At 40.0% G+C, this 23,297-nt stretch overlaps 1 protein-coding gene across 8 annotated transcripts in view; it reads right to left on the reverse strand.

Moving 5' to 3' along the window:
• Window positions 1–23,297, reverse strand: part of Zbbx (zinc finger B-box domain containing) — a 107,822-nt gene that overhangs the window by 40,563 nt on the left and 43,962 nt on the right. For 5 of the 8 annotated variants that reach the window (XM_052731027.1, XM_052731031.1, XM_052731030.1 and 2 more), the window contains exons 8-10: window positions 20,039–20,191; window positions 6,128–6,302; window positions 572–707 (exon numbers count right to left, since the gene is read on the reverse strand). In XM_052731027.1, the coding sequence (XP_052586987.1) occupies window positions 572–707; window positions 6,128–6,302; window positions 20,039–20,191 (464 nt within the window). The remainder of the gene's footprint in view (window positions 1–571; window positions 708–6,127; window positions 6,303–20,038; window positions 20,192–23,297) is intronic. The other 3 variants (XM_052731033.1, XM_052731032.1, XM_052731028.1) reach the window with 1 other exon arrangement.

Below are 23,297 nucleotides of genomic sequence, written 5' to 3' on the forward strand. Positions count from 1 at the left end.
AAGATCTGTTTTAATTTAATAGATTTATAAAATAAAGCCTCAAATATCTATGCTAAAACACAGCACAGTCTCTTTCTTTTTTGAGGGGGGTTGGTTTTGGTTTTTTTAGATAGGATTTCCTTGTATAGCCCTGGATATCCTGGAACTCACTCTGTAGACCAGGCTGACCTCAAACTCACAGAGATCAGCCTGCCTCTGCCTCCTAAGTGCTGGGATTGAAGGTGTGCACCACCACCACACCGAGCCAGGAAGTCTTTTTAAAGTAAATTTTTATTTATTGCATGCTTTTGTTATTATTCTTAAATCCCATACTTTTATTTGTGCTTTCTCCAGATATATATCTTTTTATATTTCAAGATTAAAAATAGCATATATGTGTTTATATATAAATATAAGTAATTAAAATTGTTGCTAATATAGTCAAAGCTTCATAGGAACTAAAATAGCTTTAAAATTAGCTATACAAATAAGAAATATACATACAAAATTACTTCATAAAGCCATGCCCCCCAAACAAGAAACACAACTTGTACTTCTTAACAAAGAATAATATTAAAATTCTACTACATACCTTCTGTGTTTTTTAAGCCATAATTTTTCCATGTAGGACAGACTGTCTTCTGTAAATTCAATATTTATTGGTTCTGTCCAAATTTTCAAATTAGTTTGTACTTCACATTCTTCCACTGAGTCTATAAAAATAAACACTGCATATAATTAATGTAGCCATGCCTATGAATTATCATATCTTTTCTTTAGATAGCCAATTGTTTGTGGAGATCAGTTCTCTGGTAACTGTCCCTAAAATTATATTTGTTATTAGTATGTTATGAACAATGATAGTAATATAATATCAAGTCTAAGATGTAAATAATACTAAAGGGTCTCTAAAACATTGGAATAAGTGATTCTGTGGACAATATCTTCAGAATCTCTTGAAACAAAGGGATCTTATAAGTCTAAAGCTTTTTAAAAGCAACATTTTCTTAAATGAGGAAGGTAAATACAGTCACTATACACTCCATACGCACAGCAGACACATGTACAAACTAAGGTGTATATTACAGCCACTTCTCATAATATTTACACGTTATGGGTAATAGAAAATAAGTGATTCATAATGAATTATATCTTATTCAGAGTGAAGAGAATATGGATTCCCACAAACTTTTGCCTTTGAAGTCATGTGCACCCAAATGCACATGCTATTATTTCTGAAGTACCACAAACTACAAAATTACTCAGAGCTACTTGAAAGTGATGAAGCTTCTGAGGGAAGGGAGCCAATAAGCCGATAATTCCGGGATTGTCAGCCTTTCCAAACCCCAGATACAGCCTCCCTCTCTAGCTTGCAACATCCCCCATGATAAAATGCTAGAAAAAAAATAAGAAAAGGAAATGGTAAAGATTAAAAACAAAATTTTGAGGGATTCTAACACTTATCTAGTCCTAACCTAAACTCTAGGGTTAGCGTCCAGGAAGGGCAAATGACAGCAGCTGAACAAGCCAAAAGAATAGAGTTACTCAACTTCTATCCTCCCAAGAGTATTGTAGTATTGAGGAAAGGAGAGAAGAAATCTTGACAGTAACAACTAGAATCTAATAAATGAAAGAAGCAAGAGAATAAAGAATTAAGAATCTGAATTGTGAATATGAACATATGATGGAAGGGGCAGGAGAGGGGTGTGTGTGTGTGTGTGTGTGTGTGTGTGTGTGTGTGTGTGTGCATGTGCACACAAAGAATTGAGACAGAAAAGCTGAAGGGAGAAAGAAGGAAGGGAGCACATAGGTTGGTTCTCAGAGATAAGAACCGCTGTGCTTGAGAAACGACTCCCAAATCTGAAAAAAGAACGGGGTCGGGGGGAGGCTACAGCAAGTACCCTGTGGCTCACTTTTCTCCACTCACCTGTGGCCCAATCTCAGGAAATAAAGACAAGTCCTGGCCTGGCTTATCAGTTAAGAGATCAAGTACAAGGGCAGGAAGCACCACATCCCTAGGGCTCTACAGCCCAAGATCATGGGCGGAGCAAATACCACTACTTACCAGTGTCTTTGATAACCGTGGCTAATAACAAACACATGATTGCTGGAAGAAGAATCTTTAGCTAAGTGTGCATTCAGCAAGGTACCTCGTTTAAAATCATGAACGCTAGTCAATTCAAAGACATCCAGCAGAATTATGAGGTGTGGCTTCCTCAAAACAAGACCTCGTGAGTTGTCACTTGGGCTTTGCTTGCCTTGTTTCTGGCTCAGCAGCCTCCTTTTCTAGGAATTTGTCTAACATCCACCTCATTGAGATCACGGGTATTTTCTTTACTCCACAGCACAAAAGTCTTAAAGTAAATGGATGCCTGAAGCATTTGAGGATCACTCAGGCGAGGAAGCCAAACAAGCCAATGGGAACATCTCAGCAAGAGACATCAGAGAGAAAAGGGCATGGGCTCACATAAAAGCCCAGGGCCGACAAAAGCACCTAAAGGAGTCTGTGGATGACTAGAATGAATTAAGGTAGAAATCAGTGACCAAAAGAGCTGGAGAACCTGGAAATTCAAAGCAAACTGACATTGACACACTACATGGCCACTAAACACAAGGATATTTAATGTAATTTGTAATAAAAGGTATACATATTAAGCATAATATTTATCTCCTTTTTAAAGCAAAATTGTAAGTATCTGAAAATATTAAGCGTTGGTGATAAGGGGAACAACAAAAACTCTTACACACTTCAGATGGAGTGCAAATTGTTGAAAGTACTTTTCTGACTAGTTTGGGTTTATCTAGTTTAGTGGAGGACATACATTTCTAATAACACAGCTGTTCTACTCTCAAGTACTGGCATCCCTGGAAATATGTGAAGGTTGAACTGCAAGACCTGTGCAAGAAAATGTATAGTAGTATTGTTTAGCATGGTCAATATGAGAAATGCTCCAAACAATGACTAACATTTCAATTGAGAAATGGTGGCATATTCACGTAATAGGAGATTAGTAAACACTGAAAATAGGTGAATTACAATCATACACATTTTCATGCATGAAATGTGGCACATGGTAAGAACACTGAATTCAATGGATGTAGCTGCACTTCTCTCATAGTACAACTGCCTTGATATGAGGCAGTTTCCTGAGGATACCATGGTGATAAATAAGGCTTACAAAGAACATACACCGCAGGAAGCATAAGCAAATCTGTATCTGAAATGTGTATTTTTCCATGAAGATAAATCACTGCAGCTTTGATGATTAAAAAAAAATGAATGATCAGTATAACCATTCTTACTGTGAGATAATTGTTTCCTGCTCAACAAATTAGCCTCATGACATCCATCTAATGGCCCAATCAATGCCTATGAGTAGATTCAAGGAAACAAACATGTTGCAGACTACACAATGCTACAAAACCTGAGACAGATAATGTAAGTCTGGAATTAGACAGTGAAGGGACATCCTAACCCTGCCACATGAACTATAGCACTAGTTCTGATTATATCTAGTAACATAAATAGAAAAAAATATTTAGTTTGTCAAGGATCAACACACTAGAGCTTGTAGTCCAAATCTGACCTATCATTTTCCTATGACCGAATTTCTGTGTTCATAAATACAAGGTTTTATGGCAACACAGTACACTCATTGATTTGTCTGTTGTCTACGACCTTTTTCTTATTCTATTCAGAAGGTTGACTAGCTGAACTTGCTTACAGCAATTGTTTATGAAGCTCTGAAGTAGGTCGAGGACTTCTCTTCAGTTGCAAATAGTGCGGTACTTTTTCTAGTAAAGATACAGAATCTAAAAAGCAATTATGGTTAGTATGATAGCTTCATGGAGGTTTAGTCATCCTCTGAATATTATCTTTTGCACTTAATAAGCATTGATTACAACATTGTTTATAATCCCCCAAAACATAGTTGCTTTAGGCATTTCATTTTAGTATATAAAAGCTTGGGGAAGCGAGGAAATTCTAGGATGTTGTACTTGCGGACTAATGTATCAACTTTTATATCTACTCTAAAACTTAAAACGCAAGATTCTTTCAATATTTATGTAAAAAGAAATAAGGAAATATTTCCAATGCACCTAATATGAAAAAGAACTAAAACAAGGCTGCATCTTTCACTTCATGTGTAATAAACCATTATAAACTCAAAAAGGATCCTGCCTCAACTTGATATGCCAAAATTTGTTGACTCCCCATGGGAGGTCTTACCCTCCTCTCTAAGGAGTAGGTGAGGGGTAAGGTCAGGGGGAGGTACGGAGTAGAGGAAGGAGGGGAGGGAGGGGGACCTATAGTTGCTTTGAAAAATGAAAAAAAAACTTTAAAAAAACCACAAAACACTGCAAGTTGGAATTTAAGTATGTTTTTGAAGTTCTAGGCATTGTCTTTTCTTCATAGCATATCCCGGTTATAGTCTACTCATACAGAGGCTATTTTAGGGTTACTATTGCTGTGATGAATCAAAAACAATCTACAAAAGAAAGTGTTTATTTCACTTACACTCTACTCTTCAGCATTGAAGGAAGTCAGGGCAAGAACCAGGAAGCAGGAGCTGACTGATGTAAAAACCATGAGTAAATGCTACTTAGACATTTGCTCCTTATGGCATGCTCAGCCTTCTGTCTTACAGAACCAGCTTAGAATGCCCCCACTCTCAATAGGCTGGGCCTTCCTACATCAATAACTGCAGTGGGATGTCTTTCTGTATGCTGTGAATATGTGTTGCTCTGATTGGTTGATAAATAAAGCTGCATTGGCCTATAGCAAAGCAGCTTAGAGGCTGGCAAGAAATCCAAGCAGACAGACAGGAAGGGAAAGGAGAGGCAGAGAGACGCCAGCCTGCCTCCCAAGGAACAACATGCCAGCATACCAGTAAAGCCACAGAACAAGTAGCAAAACATAGATTAATATAAATGGGTTGATTTAAGATATAAGAGCTAGCTAGTAAGAAGCTTGAGCCATAGGCCATCCAGTTCTTAATTATATAAGCCTCTGTGTGTTTACTTGTCTGAGCAGCTGTGGGATGGGTGGGACACAGGAAAACTTCTGACTACAAGTAACTAATTAAGAAAATGCCCTATAGACTTGCCTTACAGTCCAATTGTAATGGAGGTATTTGCTCAACTGAGGTTTGTTCCTCTCAAATGATTCTGGCTTGTGTCAAATTGACAAAAAAAAAAAAAAAAAAAAAAAAAAAAAAAAAAAAAACTAGCTGGTACAGTTTGTATGAATATGTCATAAAGAAACCCATTATTTTATATGTGAACCGAAAATCCAAACTAAAAAAAAAAATGTGAAGAGATTTTTTTTAAAGGAAAGAAAAAATATTGCAAACAAAAATCTATCCTTCCTATGAGGATCACTGTGGTCATATAGTCAACCTGTAAGTTATAGTTTCATGGTTTACATGGAAACATTTGCTCTCCCACCCTCTCAGTTCACAGTGTTGTTTTGGAGGCTGTGCAATTTGTGGAGGTTGAGGGCTCACTGGAAGAAGTAAATCTCCTGGATGCATACTGTGAGGTGTGTAGCACGATTCTCCTTCCTGTCTTATCTTTGCTATCTGTTCTACAGTGATGTAAGAAATAAGGAGTCCCACCATCTGCCCCTGTGGCATTGAAGCCACCTGCTGCTGTATTCCCCTATTTTGATGGGCTGTATCATCTCCAACTGTGAGGCAAAATAAATTGTTCCTCCTTTAGGTGACTCTGCCAGAGATTTGGTCACACTGAAAAGAAATGTTCCTGATCTAATACATAGAAAGAGTCACTTGTTTTCCCGCCACACAGACTCCCCAACCTGATATACTGCAAAAGTAGATCTAAAATAGAATTATTTTCTAAAAACCGCTTCCTTTCAGGAAAAGAAAAGCTGAGACTTCAATGCTCCATTCATCTGATGATTTGAATTTACATAGAAAACCAAAGTAAACATCCCCCATGGTCAATCCATGCTTTATAAATATTAAATAACTCACCACTGACTGCCTAGTGTGTACACAAAGCTCCCTTGAGAAACTTTAGCAAATTGCTCTTTATTGTTTTTAAGCATTGCATTTGTGTTGCCAGGAGTGGAAAGAAATGAAGATTGTTTTATTTTGTTATATGAAGGTTTGAACAATGCCCATACCTGGTTTTGTTGCATGTGAGTTCTGTTGTGTGTTTCCCTCCTGATGTCCAGCTCTCCACTGATTTAAGGCTTCCCGGAAGGACTGGGCAGATGCTTCTTCATCAAAAGTTGTTTCATACAAGGGATTGTATTTTGAATTTGCACCTTCTCCTCCTTCTGCTGTTCTAGTTTCTACCTAACCAGTTAAAAATGTAGCAAAGAGTGTTTATTAAATTTCCTGTATCTTATAAGAAAGACATGAAAAGCAGAGATATTTAAAGCAGAGATTTTGTGTAACACTCATCTAAATGCTTTATTGTTTTCTTTAAAACCCCATTGGTAGTTATGAATTGTCTGCTCAGAAGTTAATAATGTAAGCCTATAAAGCTGATGACTTTCTCCATTTTATCTCTCCCTGCCCTTCCCTCTCTACAGCTATTCCAGCTATGTATACATTATCCATCCTTTCTCCTTCCCTGATCCTCTGCTCCTTACAACCTTCTCACATCAGAGCAGATTTTGTGTTTAGGAGGTAAGGTCTAATTCTCTATGTAGCCAAGCCTGGTCTCAAATTTGAGATATCTCTACTGTGGTCTCCTAAGTTATGGGATTATACCAGTTAATATGAGTATAAATGTGTGTGTGTGTGTGTGTGTGTGTGTGTGTGTGTGTGTGATTTTATGTGTTCAAATATAAATCCCTTGCTCTCAGTGTGTTCAAAACCATTTGATTCTTTGAAATTCAAAGTTTCTCTTGGGACCTAAAAGTGCCTGAAATACTTTCTCCTTCCTTGTCCTATGCTGTCGTTTCCTGTATCATTCACCTATTCGAGCTACACTCACAATCTTGGAGAAGTGAGAAACATCAGGTAAATTTCCTCTTCTGGCCCCTGTACATGTTGAGATTCCTTCCCATAGCTTTACACAGCCACTTTCTTCAGGCTATTCATTTCTCAAGTACCACCTCCCTGGATAGTTCTACCCTGGGGATCGTGAAGATTCCTCACTCCTCTGGACTCTCTTCATTTATTTTTTCTTTCCTATCACTTATTTTTAGGTCAGCTTATTCTACAAACACTATTAGAATAAATAGGCTGGTTATATTTTTTTTTGTCTTTTCATTAAGTGCAAAATATAGTACATGGGTGAAACATGGTAGGTTCCCCTAACAAGTGAGTGGAATGATAAATCAAATTCATTGATGTATGGGAAGCAATGCAACCCAAAGTGCTGAGTCTTTGAGAAAATAGATAACACTGATGAACTTTTAGCAAAATTAACCACAAGATAGAGAGAAGATTCAAATTAATAAAATTAGTGATGAAAAGGGAGACATAACAACAGATTTCTCTGAGGAAATCCAGAGATAAGGATGTACTTTAAAAACCTGTACTTCACCAAATTAGAAACTCTAAAAGAAAGACAATTTTATTGATATATACAACCTTACAAAGTCAAATCAAGACCTAATAAGTGATTTAAACAGAACCAACCCACCCACAGTGAAATAGAAGAAATAATTAAAAGTTTCCCAAACCACAAGAAGCCCAGGGCCAAACAGATTCAGAACTGAGTTCTATCAGACTTTCAAAGAGCAATTAAGGCTAATACTCCTCAAATTATTTCACAACATAGAACTAAAGAGAAAACTTTCAAATACTTTTGATGAGGCCACAACTACTCTGATACCTGAACTATATAAAGTTCCAAGAAAGAAAGATAATCACAGATCAATTTCCCTTATGAACATAGATGCAAAAATTCTCAATAAAATACTTAAGAACTTAATGCAAGAACCCATAAAAAATGATTATTCACCATGATTAAGTAGGCTTCATTTCAGGGATGCAGGAATGGTTCAACCTATGTAAATTGATCAGTGTAATCCACTACATTAACAGACTGAAAGATAAAGACCTGATCATCTCATTAGATTGAGAAAAACTGACAAAATCCAATACCCTTCATGATAATAAACTTGGAGAGACTAGGAATAAAAGCGACATACCTCAGCATAATAAAGGCAAATTACAGTAAACCAAAACCAACATCAACCTAAGCAGAGAAAACTTGAAGCATTTCCCCTAAAATCAGGATAAAGAAAAGGTTGTCCACTCTCTCCGTACCTACTCAGTATAGTACTTGAGCTCTTTTGGAACTCACTCTGTAGACCCGGCTGACCTCAAACTCAGAGACTGCCTGCCTCTGCCTCTCAAGTACTGGGATTAGAGGCCTGCACCCCTACTGCCCAGTGTCATATGATTTTATAGATGAATGCTCCTAAAAATTGCCCCATGAAAATTCTACAACCGACAAGCACTTTTAGCAAAGTAGTTTGGTTTAAAAAAATACATTGACACATGAAAATCTATAGTTTCCAATATGCGAGTCACAAGCACACTGAGAAAGAAATCAGAGAAACAATACCACACGAAGAAAGAAAGAAAGAAAGAAAGAAAGAAAGAAAGAAAGAAAGAAAGAAAGAAAGAAAGAAAAGAGGGGGGAGGGAGGGAGGGAGAGAGGGAGGGAGGAACAAAGGAAGAAAGGAAGGAAAATAAAAGAAAAATATTTGGGGTAATTCTAAACAAGAAAGCAAAAGATTTGTATAATAAAAACTTTAAGGCACTAAAGAAGATATCAGAAGATAGAAGGATTACCTATTCTCATGAATCAATAATATATATAGCAAAACTGGTCTTTCTACCAAAAGCAATCTGCAGATTTAATGCAATCCCCATCAAAATTCCAACACAATTCTTCATAGAACTTGAAAGAAAAGTTTCATCTCCATATGGAAACATACACACACACAAGAAAAAAAAGGATATTAAAACAACTCTGAATAATAAAGTACTGCTACAAGTATTACCATCAAAGATTTTAAATTGTACTACAGAGCTATAGCAATAAAAGCAACATGGTAATGGCTTAAAAACAGACACATTACCGGGAAGGATCCCCTTCTCCAAGACCCCTGGCAGACCCTGCAGTCTCCACGCCCTGCCCCCACTCCCATCCCCCTGAGCCCCAAGCCTCTTCCTGAGACTTAGAGGCTGGCCCCCAGCTCCCATCTGGCTCCGGACTTCCCTTTTGGAAAACTGGTGAGTGCCCTTCCTTGCCCCGGACCCCATCCCTGGGCACCAGCCACTCCAGGGAAGACCTGCCCAACTTGGCCCCAGGTTCTGGCCACCGGGCAGGTTCCCTGCTAGCCCCACCTGGAAGGATCCCCTTCTCCAAGACCCCTGGCAGACCCTGCAGTCTCCACGCCCTGCCCCCACTCCCATCCCCCTGAGCCCCAAGCCTCTTCCTGAGACTTAGAGGCCGGCCCCCAGCTCCCATCTTGCTCCGGACTTCCCTTTTGGAAAACTGGTGAGTGCCCTTCCTTGCCCCGGACCCCATCCCTGGGCACCAGCCACTCCAGGGAAGACCTGCCCAACTTGGCCCCAGGTTCTGGCCACCGGGCAGGTTCCCTGCTAGCCCCACCGGGAAGGATCCCCTTCTCCAAGACCCCTGGCAGGCCCTGCAGTCTCCACGCCCTGCCACCACGCCCATCCGCCTGAGCCCCAAGCCTCTTCCTGAGACTTAGAGGCCGGCCCCCAGCTCCCATCTTGCTCCGGACTTCCCTTTTGGAAAACTGGTGAGTACCCTTCCTTGCCCCAGACCCCATCCCTGGGCACCAGCCACTCCAGGGAAGACCTGCCCAACTTGGCCCCAGGTTCTGGCCACCCGGCAGGGGCAGGTTCCCTGCTAGGCCCACCGGGAAGGATCCCCTTCTCCAAGACCCCTGGTAGACCCTGCAGTCTCCACGCCCTGCCCCCACTCCCATCCCCCTGAGCCCCAAGCCTCTTCCTGAGACTTAGAGGCCGGCCCCCAGCTCCCATCTTGCTCCGGACTTCCCTTTTGGAAAACTGGTGAGTGCCCTTCCTTGCCCCGGACCCCATCCCTGGGCACCAGCCACTCCAGGGAAGACCTGCCCAACTTGGCCCCAGGTTCTGGCCACCCGGCAGGTTCCCTGCTAGCCCCACCGGGAAGGATCCCCTTCTCCAAGACCCCTGGCAGACCCTGCAGTCTCCACGCCCTGCCCCCACTCCCATCCCCCTGAGCCCCAAGCCTCTTCCTGAGACTTAGAGGCTGGCCCCCAGCTCCCATCTTGCTCCGGACTTCCCTTTTGGAAAACTGGTGAGTGCCCTTCCTTGCCCCGGACCCCATCCCTGGGCACCAGCCACTCCAGGGAAGACCTACCCAACTTGGCCCCAGGTTCTGGCCACCGGGCAGGTTCCCTGCTAGCCCCACCGGGAAGGATCCCCTTCTCCAAGACCCCTGGCAGGCCCTGCAGTCTCCACGCCCTGCCACCACGCCCATCCGCCTGAGCCCCAAGCCTCTTCCTGAGACTTAGAGGCCGGCCCCCAGCTCCCATCTTGCTCCGGACTTCCCTTTTGGAAAACTGGTGAGTACCCTTCCTTGCCCCAGACCCCATCCCTGGGCACCAGCCACTCCAGGGAAGACCTGCCCAACTTGGCCCCAGGTTCTGGCCACCCGGCAGGTTCCCTGCTAGCCCCACCTGGAAGGATCCCCTTCTCCAAGACCCCTGGCAGACCCTGCAGTCTCCACGCCCTGCCCCCACTCCCATCCCCCTGAGCCCCAAGCCTCTTCCTGAGACTTAGAGGCTGGCCCCCAGCTCCCATCTTGCTCCGGACTTCCCTTTTGGAAAACTGGTGAGTGCCCTTCCTTGCCCCGGACCCCATCCCTGGGCACCAGCCACTCCAGGGAAGACCTGCCCAACTTGGCCCCAGGTTCTGGCCACCGGGCAGGTTCCCTGCTAGCCCCACCGGAAAGGATCCCCTTCTCCAAGACCCCTGGCAGGCCCTGCAGTCTCCACGCCCTGCCCCCACGCCCATCCGCCTGAGCCCCAAGCCTCTTCCTGAGACTTAGAGGCCGGCCCCCAGCTCCCATCTTGCTCCGGACTTCCCTTTTGGAACACTGGTCTGGCTGAACCAAGTGTGCGGATAAGGCCAGTAACGAAGCACAAGGAGATGGGCAGACGTCAAGGCAGAAACATATACAACAAAATGAATAGCAATACAGCATCACCAGGCCCTAGCCCTCCTCCAACACCTAGACCTGAACATCAGAAATTGGAAGAAGCAGAAGAAAACAGCCTTATGAATGACATCATGAAGAAGCTAGAGGCTTGTGTAGAGGAAAAGACAAAAAAATGTGAAGAACGCTGTAAACAACTAGAGGAAAGGGCAAACAAATTAGAAGAAATCAATAAAGTCCTGGAAGAAAACAATAAAATACTGAGAGAAAATCAAGAAAAATCAATGAAACAAATGAAGGAAACAGTCCAAGACCTGAAAAGCGAAATAGAAAAAATGAAGAAGACACAAACAGAGGGAATGCTGGAAATAGAAAATCTAAGAAAACGATTGGGAACTTCAGATGCAAGTATAATCAACAGAATGCAAGAGATGGAAGAGATGATCTCTAGCGTTGAAGATACAGTAGAAGAAATACATTCATCAAAGAAAACACTAAAGCCAACAAAATCATGAACCAAAATGTCCAAGAAATTTGGGACACCATGAAAAAACCAAACCTAAGAATAATAGGGGTCGAAGAAGGAGAAGAATACCAACTCAAGGGCACAGAAAATATATTCAACAAGATCATAGAAGAAAACTTTCCCAACTTAAAGAAGGAAATGCCTATGAAGATACAAGAAGCTTATAGAACACCAAACAGACTAGACCCCCAAAAAAAGTCCCCTCGCCACATAATAGTTAAACAACTAAACGTACAGAATAAAGAAAGAATATTAAGAGCAGCAAAGGAAAAAGGCCAAGTGACATATAAAGGCAAACCCATCAGAATAACACCCGATTTCTCAATGGAGACTTTGAAAGCCAGAAGAACCTGGACAGATGTAATGCAGACACTAAGAGACCATGGATGTCAGCCTAGACTAATATACCCAGCAAAACTTTCAATCACCATAGATGGAGTGAACAAGACATTCCATGACAAAGCCAGATTTAAACAATACTTATCCACAAACCCAGCCCTACAGAAAGCACTAGAAGGAAAATTCCAACCTAAGGAAGTCAGATACACACTCGAAAACACAGGCAACAGATAAAGCCACAGCAGTAAACCCCAACGTATAGAAGTACCCACACATCACCACCAAAAAATAACAGGAATGAACAATCACTGGTCATTAATTTCCCTCAATATCAATGGACTTAATTCACCTATAAAAAGACATAGGCTTACAGAATGGATACGAAAGCAGGATCCATCTTTCTGCTGCATACAAGAAACACATCTCAAATTCGAAGATAGACACTACCTAAAAATAAAAGGCTGGGAAAAGACTTTCCAATCAAACGGTCTTAAGAAACAAGCGGGTGTAGCCATCCTGATATCCAGCAAAATAGACTTCAAACTAAAATCAATCAAAAGAGATCAAGAAGGGCATTACATACTCATCACAGGAAAGATCCACCAAGATGAAGTCTCAATTCTGAATATTTATGCCCCAAACACAAGGGCACCCACATATGTAAAAGAAACATTACTAAAGCTTAAATCACATATAAAACCCCACACATTAATAGTGGGAGACCTCAACACCCCACTTTCACCACTGGACAGATCTCCCAAATTGAAACTTAACAGAGAAATAAAGGACTTAACTGATGTCATGACTCAAATGGACTTAATCGATATCTACAGAACATTCCATCCTAACAAAAAAGAATATACCTTCTTCTCAGCACCCCATGGAACCTTCTCTAAAATTGACCACATACTTGGCCACAAAACAAATCTAAACAGATACAAAAGAATTGGAATAACCTCCTGTGTTCTATCAGACCACCATGGTCTAAAGTTGGATTTCAACAACAACAAAAACTACAGAAAACCTGCAATCTCATGGAAACTGAATAATACCCAACTGAATCACCAATGGGTTAAGGAAGAAATAAAGAAAGAAATTAAAGACTTCCTAGAGATCAATGAAAATGAAGACACCACATATCCAAATTTATGGGACACTATGAAAGCAGTACTAAGAGGGAAATTCATAGCACTAAATGCCCACATAAATAAGTTGGAGAAATCTCACACTAGAGACTTAACAGCATACCTGAAAGCTCTAGAACAAGAAGAAGCACAGTCTCCCAGGAAAAATAGACGCCAGGAAATTATCAAAGTGAGAGCTGAAATCAATAAAATAGAAACAAAGAGAACAATACAAAAAATTAATGAAACAAAGAGTTGGTTCTTTGAGAAATTCAACAAGATAGACAAGCCCTTATCCAAACTAACCAAAAGACAGAGAGAGAGCATCCAAATCAACAAAATCAGAAATGAAAAGGGGGACATAACAACAGACATTGAGGAAATCCAGAGAATCATCAGGTCATACTTCAAAAACCTCTATTCGACAAAACTGGAAAACCTAAAAGAAATGGATAACTTTCTGGATAGGTACCACATACCTAAGTTAAATCAAGACCAGATAAACTATTTAAATAGTTCAATAACCCCTAACGAAATAGAAACAGTCATTAAAAGTCTCCCAACCAAAAAAAGCCCAGGACCAGATGGTTTCAGCGCAGAATTCTACCAGATCTTCAAAGAAGAGTTAATACCAATACTCTCTAAATTGTTCCACACAATAGAAACAGAAGGAACATTACCAAACTCCTTCTACGAGGCTACAATTACCCTAATTCCTAAACCAAACAAGGATACAACAAAGAAAGAGAACTACAGACCGATCTCCCTCATGAACATTGATGCAAAAATACTCAATAAAATACTGGCAAACAGACTCCAAGAACACATCAAAACAATTATCCACCATGATCAAGTAGGATTCATTCCAGGGATGCAAGGGTGGTTCAACATACGAAAGTCCGTCAATATAATACACCATATAAACAAACTCAAAGAAAAAAACCATATGATCATCTCACTGGATGCAGAAAAGGCATTTGACAAAATCCAACACCCCTTCATGATAAAGGTATTAGAGCGATCAGGAATACAGGGAACATACCTAAACATAATAAAGGCAATTTACAGCAAGCCAACTGCCAACATCAAATTAAATGGAGAGAAACTCAAAGCAATTCCACTAAAATCAGGAACGAGGCAAGGCTGTCCACTCTCCCCATACTTATTCAATATAGTACTTGAAGTTCTAGCCAGAGCAATAAGACAACATAAGGAGATTAAGGGGATACAAATTGGAAAGGAAGAAGTCAAGCTTTCCCTATTTGCAGATGACATGATAGTATACTTGAGCGACCCCAAAGATTCCACCAAGGAACTGATACAGCTTATAAACACCTTCAACAACATAGCAGGATACAAGATCAACTCAAAAAAATCAGTAGCCCTCCTATATACAATGGACAAAGAAGTGAAGAAGGAAATCAGAGATACATCTCCCTTTACTATAGCCACAAATGGCATAAAATACCTTGGGGTAACACTAACCAAGCAAGTGAAGGACCTATATGACAAGAACTTTAAGTCCCTGAAAAAAGAAATTGAAGAAGATGTCAGAAAATGGAAAGATCTCCCATGCTCATGGATAGGCAGGACTAACATAGTAAAAATGGCAATCTTACCAAAAGCAATCTACAGATTCAATGCAATCCCCATCAAAATACCAACACAATTCTTCACAGACCTGGAAAGAATAATACTCAAATTCATATGGAAAAACAAAAAACCCAGGATAGCCAAAGGAATCCTGTACAATAACACAACTTCTGGAGGCATCACGATCCCTGACTTCAAGCTCTACTATAGAGCTACAGTAATAAAAACAGCTTGGTACTGGCATAGAAACCGACATGTGGACCAATGGAATCGAATTGAAGACCCTGACATTAATCCGCACACCTATGAACATATAATTTTTGACAAAGAAGCCAAAAGTGCACAATGGAAAAAAGAAAGCATCTTCAACAAATGGTGCTGGCAAAACTGGATATCAACATGTAGAAGGCTGCAAATAGATCCATATCTATCACCGTGCACAAAACTTAAGTCCAAGTGGATCAAGGACCTCAACATAAATCCAGCTACTCTGAACCTGCTAGATGAGAAAGTAGGAAGTAGTCTTGAACGCATTGGCATTGGAGACTACTTCCTAAATAGAACACCAGTAGCACAGACTCTGAGAGAAACAATCAATCAATGGGACCTTTTGAAACTGAGAAGCTTTTGTAGAGCAAAGGATACGGTCAACAAGGCAAAGCGACAGCCTACAGAATGGGAAAAGATCTTCACCAACCCCACATCTGACAGAGGACTGATATCCAGAATATATAAGGAACTCAAGAAATTAGACATCAAAATGCCCAACAGTCCAATTAAGAAATGGGCTATAGAACTAAACAGAGAATTCTCAACAGAGGAAACTCAAATGGCCGAAAGACATTTAAGGAATTGCTCAACATCCCTAATCATCAGGGAAATGCAAATCAAAACAACTCTGAGATACCACCTTACGCCTGTCAGAATGGCTAAGATCAAAAACACTGAAGACACCTTATGCTGGAGAGGATGTGGAGCTAGGGGAACTCTCCTCCACTGCTGGTGGGAATGCAAGCTTGTACAACCACTTTGGAAATCAATATGGCGCTTTCTTAGAAAATTGGGAATCAATCTCCCCCAAGATCCAGCTATACCACTCTTGGGCATATACCCAAGAAATGCTCAACCACACCATAAGAGCACTTGTTCAGCTATGTTCATATCAGCATTGTTTGTAATAACCAGAACATGGAAACAACCCAGATGCCCTTCAACTGAAGAATGGATAAACAAAATGTGGTACATATACACAATGGAATACTACTCAGCAGAAAAAAACAATGGCATCATGAGGTTTGCAGACAAATGGATGGATCTAGAAAAAATCATCCTGAGTGAGGTAACCCAGACTCAGAAAGACAAACATGGTATGTACTCACTCATAGCAGGATACTAGACATGAAACAAGGATGAATTGTCTGCTACTCACATCACCAGGGAGGCTACCCGGAAAACAGGACCCCAAGAAAGACACAGGGATCGCCCAATGACAGAGAAATGGAATGAGATCTACATGAACAGCCTGGTCATGAGTGGGGGTAATGAAAGGCGAGGGTCGAGGGAAAGAGAGCTTGGGGGAGCGGGAGATCCCAGCTGGATCAACAACAGAGAGGGAGAACAAGGAATAGGAGACCATGGTAAATGAAGACCACATGAGAACAGGAAGAAGCAAAGTGCTAGAGAGGCCCACAGAAATCCACAAAGATACCCACACAACAGACTGCTGGCAATGGTCGAGAGACAGCCCGAACTGACCTACTCTGGTGATGGGATGGCCAAACTCCCTAATTGTTGTGCTAGAAACCTCATCCAACTACTGAGGGATCTGGATGCAGAGATCCATGACTAGGCCCTGGGTGGATCTCTGGGAGTCCAATTAACGAGAATGAGGAGGGTTTATATGAGCGAGAATTGTTGAGACCAAGGTTGGATAAAGCACAGGGACAAATAGCCAAATGAATGGAAACACATGAACTATGAACCAATGGCTGAGGGGTCCACACTGGATCAGGCCCTCCGAATGGGTGAGACAGTTGATTGGCTTGATCTGTTTGGGAGGCATCCAGGCAGTGGGACCAGATCTTGTGCTCATTGCATGAGTTGGCTGTTTGAAACCTGGGGCCTATGCAGGATTGTTTGGCTCGGCCTGGGAGGAGGGGACTAGACCTACCTGGACTGAGTCTACCAGGTTGACCTCAGTCTGTGGGGAAGGCTTTGCCCTGGAGGAGATGGGAATGGGGGGGGGGCGTTGGGGGGAAGGTGAGGGGGACGGGAGGGGGGAGAACAAGGGAATCCGTGACCGATATGTAGAACTGAATTGTATTGCAAAATAAATTAAAATAAATTAAAAAAAAAAAAAATAGCTCAAACGAGTCAAAAAAAAAAAAAAAAAAAAAAAAAACAGACACATTAATTAGTTGATTAATAAAATTAAACAGAGGACACAATAATTACACACACCTAGGACACCTAATTTTTTTTTCAATGAAGAAATTAGAAACACACACTGAAGAAAGGACAGAATCTTCACAAATGGTGTTGGTCAAACTTGATGACTGCATGTAAAAAAAATCCAAATAGATCTATATTTATTATTATGCAAAAAAATAACTACAAATGGATCAAGGACCTCCACATAAGGGCAGATGTCTGAATCTGATAGAAGAGAAAGTAAAAAATTCGTTAGCACAGGACATGACTCTCTGAACAAGACACCAATGAACAGCACAGGCACTAAGAACAAGAATTAGTAAGCGGAACCTCGTGAAAATGAAAAGTTTCTGTTTGGCCAAACAAACAAACAAACAAACCCAACATCAGTCAAACAAATGAGCAGGCTACAGAATAAGAAAGATTTTTATCAATCACACATCCTATAGAAGGCCAATATCCAAAACATATAAAGTACTAAAAAATTGGACATCAAGAAAAAGAATGACCCAATTTAAAAATAGAGTTCTAATATTAATAGGGTTCTGCTTAATAGAGAGCTCTTAAAAGATGAAACACAAAAGACTGGGAAAACCTTAAGCATCCTTAGTCATCACGGAAATGTAAATCCAAACTACTTTGAGATTTCATGCTACCAAAGTCAGAATGGTTAATATCAATAAAGCATGTGACAGTTCATGGTAGTGAGGACGTGGGGAAAGGCAAACACACATCTGTTGCCCGTGAGAGTGAAACTTGTGCAGCCACTGTGGAAACCAGTGTGGTGTTCCCTCAGGAAGCTTGTAATTAATCTACCTCAAGATTCAGCTATAACACTCTTGGGCATATACCTAAAATATGCTTCATCCTAATGTGGGGAGACCTAGTTCAACCATGTTCATTGCTGCTCTATTCATAACAGTCATAAATTGGAAACACTCTAGATGCCCATCAATAGATGAATGAATAACAAAAGTGGATTACATTAATATTAACACAATGGAATATTACTCAGCTGTTAAATAAAAGGAATCATGTAATTTGTAGGTAGAAGACTGAGGCCGGGAAAAAAATCATTCTGAATGAAATGACCCATACCAAAAAAGATAAACATGGTATGAAACTCTTACATGTGGCTGCCATCTTATATGCCTTCAATAAGCATGCTAGTGCTGTGGGATGTTCTGTATGGAAAACTCTAACTACATGCTAGTATCTGTACAACCACAGAGGCTAGATATTGAGTAAAGGACTAGGGGAGAGGGAAGGAAATAATAAGATGTGAGAAGTAGAATACATTTCTGAGAAATGGGGAGGGGCTAAAATGGAGAATTAAATGAGCGGTGCGGGGGCAGGGGGAATAAAGGGAGAGCCAGTTACCACTAAGAACCATTTGAGGGGTCATATGGAAACCTACAATAGTAGAAGCATTTTAAAATATATACATACACAAATGGAATCACCAAATAACAGGGAGACAAAACCCCAAATGGATCTCTTCTGCCACCAAGTTAAACCTCCAGTGCTAAGAATTGATTACATCTAATTGGATTGTTAGCCCAAAGAGCCTCATGGAAATTCCTGATGAACTCAGGCTATTGCCAAGTTAATTGGTAGCTCTACACAAACTTCTATGGGGCATGATCATTTCCATTAGATTTTCATTTCCAAGCATACTGGTTTCTCTCCCAATTCTTGTCATTTTCTTTTTTTCTTGTCTGTCTGTTTGCTGATTTATTCTGGTTTACTTGTTTGTTTAATTAGCCTGCACATTTTCTAAAGAAGGGAGAACAAAGACATGGAATTGCATATGGCAGGAGGTGTAGAGGAGCTGGGAGGAGACAGCAGTGGGGAAACTATGATCAGAATATACAGAAGTCTGTGATCTAGATAAAATAGTATAATGCTTTTCCCTATATATCATACTACAATTGTGAGGTTGTAACTCATTCAGTGTTGGTTCACAGTCTATCTTTGGCAAATCTGTGAGAAAAAGAATTACGTGAAAATGTGCCTACTTTCTGGAAAAGTTCTCTCATAGATCCTGTATAGGAGTTCATGTTGAAATAGAACACTTATGTACATGAATTTGAAACTCGAGACTTCAGTTCAGCCTAAACTTCATCAAGTAACAAAGCTTAGTGACTAATCAAGTAACCCGTAGTCTGTGAGCTATTGGAAAAAGATGCGTACCACATAGGGAAAGAGGATTACAATGTCAGCCAGAATGTAGAGTTTGTTTCTTGCTAAAGATGCAATTGAAAGGGATTCTTTCCCTGCAAATATTCCACTTTGGGGAATTTTTTTTTCACTTTTGCTCAATAAGTATGCTATATTCAATCAATTTTAAAAAAATTAATGTGAATAGATTCCACATATCTATACATATACATATACATATACGTGTGTGTATGTGTGTGTGTGTGTGTAGATAAAAATATATGTAGTACTTTGTGTGATCAATAGTTAATTTGAATAACTGTCAGATTTTGGTGTTCATCTCCCTTTATACACTGCTGAAATTGTCTAAAGCCTTTGTATTTTGAGCATGTGGAAATTCTAATGAATACAAAACTGTTATATTATATTCTAGGTTTTATTTTAATGTTTTTATCCAACAATCATACAATTCCTGACATGGTCAAATGGTCAGAAGATCATATTTTCAAAAAATTTTTTCATTTAAAAGAACAATTTTCAATGGACTGTAGGTAACCTTAAAATTATTTTTATAGTCTAGATATATTCAATTACTAAAACAATTAAATACTAACAACATTGCAAAGTAATGTCCCCAAATGTGCGTGCATCTCTGGTAAGGGACATGAATGTCAGTCACCATATGTAGGGCAGGAAACATCCTACTTTGTCCTCCACTTACCTCAGAGCTGTTCTCCTGAAGAAGTAGGGCTTTGGGTTTCTTCTGAGTTTTACTGGATGCTTCTGTAGAAGTATTCCCTTCATTAGGTGGATTTACTTCCTTTATAAACTGATGAGCAACATCTAACACACTGGATAAGATTTGAGATTTTGCCTATTAAAAAAGGAAGAGTTCTGTCAAGAAGCTTAATACAGGAGCCTAAGTAGTTCACAAGCAATCAATCAAGTTTTCAGTGTTGGATGACTCATTAAATACAATTAAAAACAATACAATTTAATTGTTATTTAAAATAAAAACTGCCACTTTTTGTTTTTTATCATTTATTTGTGATCATAATTTAATCGTATTTCCCCCTCCCCTTTCTCCCTTCAAGCCTTCCCATAAACCTCTCCTTGCTCTCTTTCAAATACATGCCATGTTTTCATTTAATGTTGTCATGAGCACAAGTATGTGTACATACATTTAATTTCCTAAACATACCCTGCTCAGTCTGTATAATGTTACTTGGATATATGTTTTCAGAGCTGACAATTTGGTATCAGAAAAACAATTGGTGTGCTCTTCCCTGGGGAAGTTGATTTCTTCCTTAGTTGCCTGTATTTCTTCGTGCATTATTGAGGCCTAATGGGCTTGCCTCCCATGCACTTTGACATGTCTGTTGGTAATCTTTGTTCAGCTCATTTTTCGGTGTTCATGCTTGTGAGACTTTATGGCTGCAGCTTTTTTAAATTACTAGGAAAAAATAATCCCAGAGCAAACTCTCAGTACCTCTGGCTCTTTCATTCTTTCTGCCCCCTCTCCCTCAAGCATGGAAGTTGTCTTTATAAGTGTTTTTATTGGGACTAAACTTCACACTTCTACATTTTGATTGGTTGTCAGTTTTTGTAATGGTCCCTGGCTGTTGCAAAGAGAAGTTTCCTTAAAACGATGTGAAGACTATGCCTACCTGTGGGTAGCGGGTAGTGAACAAATGTTTAAAGCATAGTTAGGAAAATGCTGGCTTAGTAACATGGTGATTGTAGGCTCTCCTGCAAGATCCGTAACTTCACCAATCCTGAGCAGTTGGGTAGGATTATAGTACCAGGCACAATATCCCTTTTGATTGGCAGGTCTTATGTCCAATTAGAGAGCTGCTGTTACTGCCAATATGTGGGTGCCACTACAGCACCCTTAGTGTTATTGTGCCATGTTGGTAGTTGTTGGGGTTAGTGGACACCATACGTTGGAAGAACTGTTGGTTACTCTCCCTCCTTTGGAAGCTTACTTGGTTGCTTCTGATATCAACCATCCCAACAGTGGCAGCCATCAACTGAGGGCAATATTTGGGACTCAAGCTATTCCAAATATCTTTAAAATAGTATGTTATTTAGTCCTCAAGGAAACTCTAAAATGTAACCATTTTTTTTTCTGTTTCTGGGATAAAGAAACTCCAGATCAGAAAGATTAAATAACTAGCCTTTGTTCACATAGTCAGTGGGAAGCAGAGTGGGGAGATGTGTAAATCTAAAGATTCAAAGTCTTTCACTATGCTACCCTCAAATAGAATGCTGTGTTACTTTATATATTCCGTGGTTAAAAAAAAAACTCTAAATATCTCATATATATTAGGATCCTAGATGGGTTGTAATGAGTTTTCCTTTGTAACAAAACATCTTTAAGAAGCACATACTATCCAGAAGCCGACAACAGAAAGTGTTCTCTGTACTTCCCTAAATCTCCAAGTCATTCCTCATTTTATGCCTTCACTTTTGGGGTGACCTACAGCAAATGTTTTGTTACTGTATCTTTTTTTGTTTGTTTGTTTTTGTTTTTCCGAGACAGGGTTTCTCTGTGTAGCTTTGCGTCTTTTCTGGAACTCACTTGGTAGCCCAGGCTGGCCTCGAACTCACAGAGATCCGCCTGGCTCCGCCTCCGGAGTGCTGGGATTAAAGGCATGTGCCACCACTGCCCAGCTTGTTACTGTATCTTTATCTTCATCTTCTTGGCCTGCAAAAATCCTAGGTCTCCCTCTGAAATCATCCCCTGCTTTTCTACAGTGCCTTGACCCCTCCTTCTTCTATTTTATGACACCTTGAGCTCTTTGCCATCACTTATTATATGGATTTCACATCATCATTTGGCATGTGTCCATCTGTCCATATTAAGAAGCTCATAAAAGGAAAAAGTGTGCCTTCTGAAACCTTGTACACCTGTTAGAGTGTCCCCTAAGTGGTGATTAGTAAAAAATAAATTATAAAAAGAGGCAAAAGAGCTACAGAAATTTAAAAAATGAATTAAAAAACAATGTTAAAAATAACTTTGCTTATGTCTCCTTAGGGCATGTCTCTGGATGGGGAAACTTGAGAAGGCTTATTTTCTGAGGGGTCTCCTACCAGTGAGTAGGTTACTCTGTCCCATGACTCTACAAAGTTGAACTAATTGGATCTCTATTTGAACTAATTTCCAAGAGAGAAACACAAGGTCTCCAAAGGATCTCTAAGATACTGAGCATCAGGAACACAAAAATATGGATCACACTAACCAGAAAATATCAAAACAAGAGAAAGGGTACCAACAGGGTTCAGAAGTTACTGTTTTGTCCTCTGCTGTGGCAATATTCCTACTTTAAAATATTCATCTAGTAAAAATATTAAGTAGCTAAGATTATATTGAAACTCTTTAGTCATGACCTTTTGCAAATCTATTAAGATACATTGCAGCCTGAACTAGTAATGAATCAGTGATTACCAAATCAAGCAGTGTTATTTCGCAGTGAATTCGTAGACCTCATATGAAAATATGACTATGTGCCTTACACACATGTATTGCTGCTTGCACTGTACACTGACCTGTGGCAGCTGCCCCACATTTCCCCAGTGAATACCCACATACATCTGTGCAGCTTTTCTTTTAAAAGATATTCAAGTCAATGGTAAAGATCAGCCTTAAAGAAACCATTTTAGTCATTATTTTTATTCCAAAGAAAAATAGAGCACAGTCTGATTTTAAATTGTCAAGAATAAAGGCCTGTGAATTTTGAAAGCACTTATATTATTTGGCTTTCATATATTATGTATAAAATGTCAATGGAATAGTAAATTTTAAACCATTCAAATATGGAACCATTCAAAAGTATAGATAAATATTGCCAATAAATGTTACTCTTGTTCTAATATGAATCTGGCTACCAATGTTCCAATATCTTTTATAACATTCTTACACAGCATGTTAAATATCAGTACATGGCAAAAAAGATATATTGAACTTAGTTTACTATTAA

Source organism: Peromyscus californicus, unplaced genomic scaffold (assembly GCF_007827085.1).
Source record: "Peromyscus californicus insignis strain IS unplaced genomic scaffold, ASM782708v3 Scaffold_9__1_contigs__length_137607984, whole genome shotgun sequence".
NCBI lineage: Eukaryota > Metazoa > Chordata > Mammalia > Rodentia > Cricetidae > Peromyscus > Peromyscus californicus.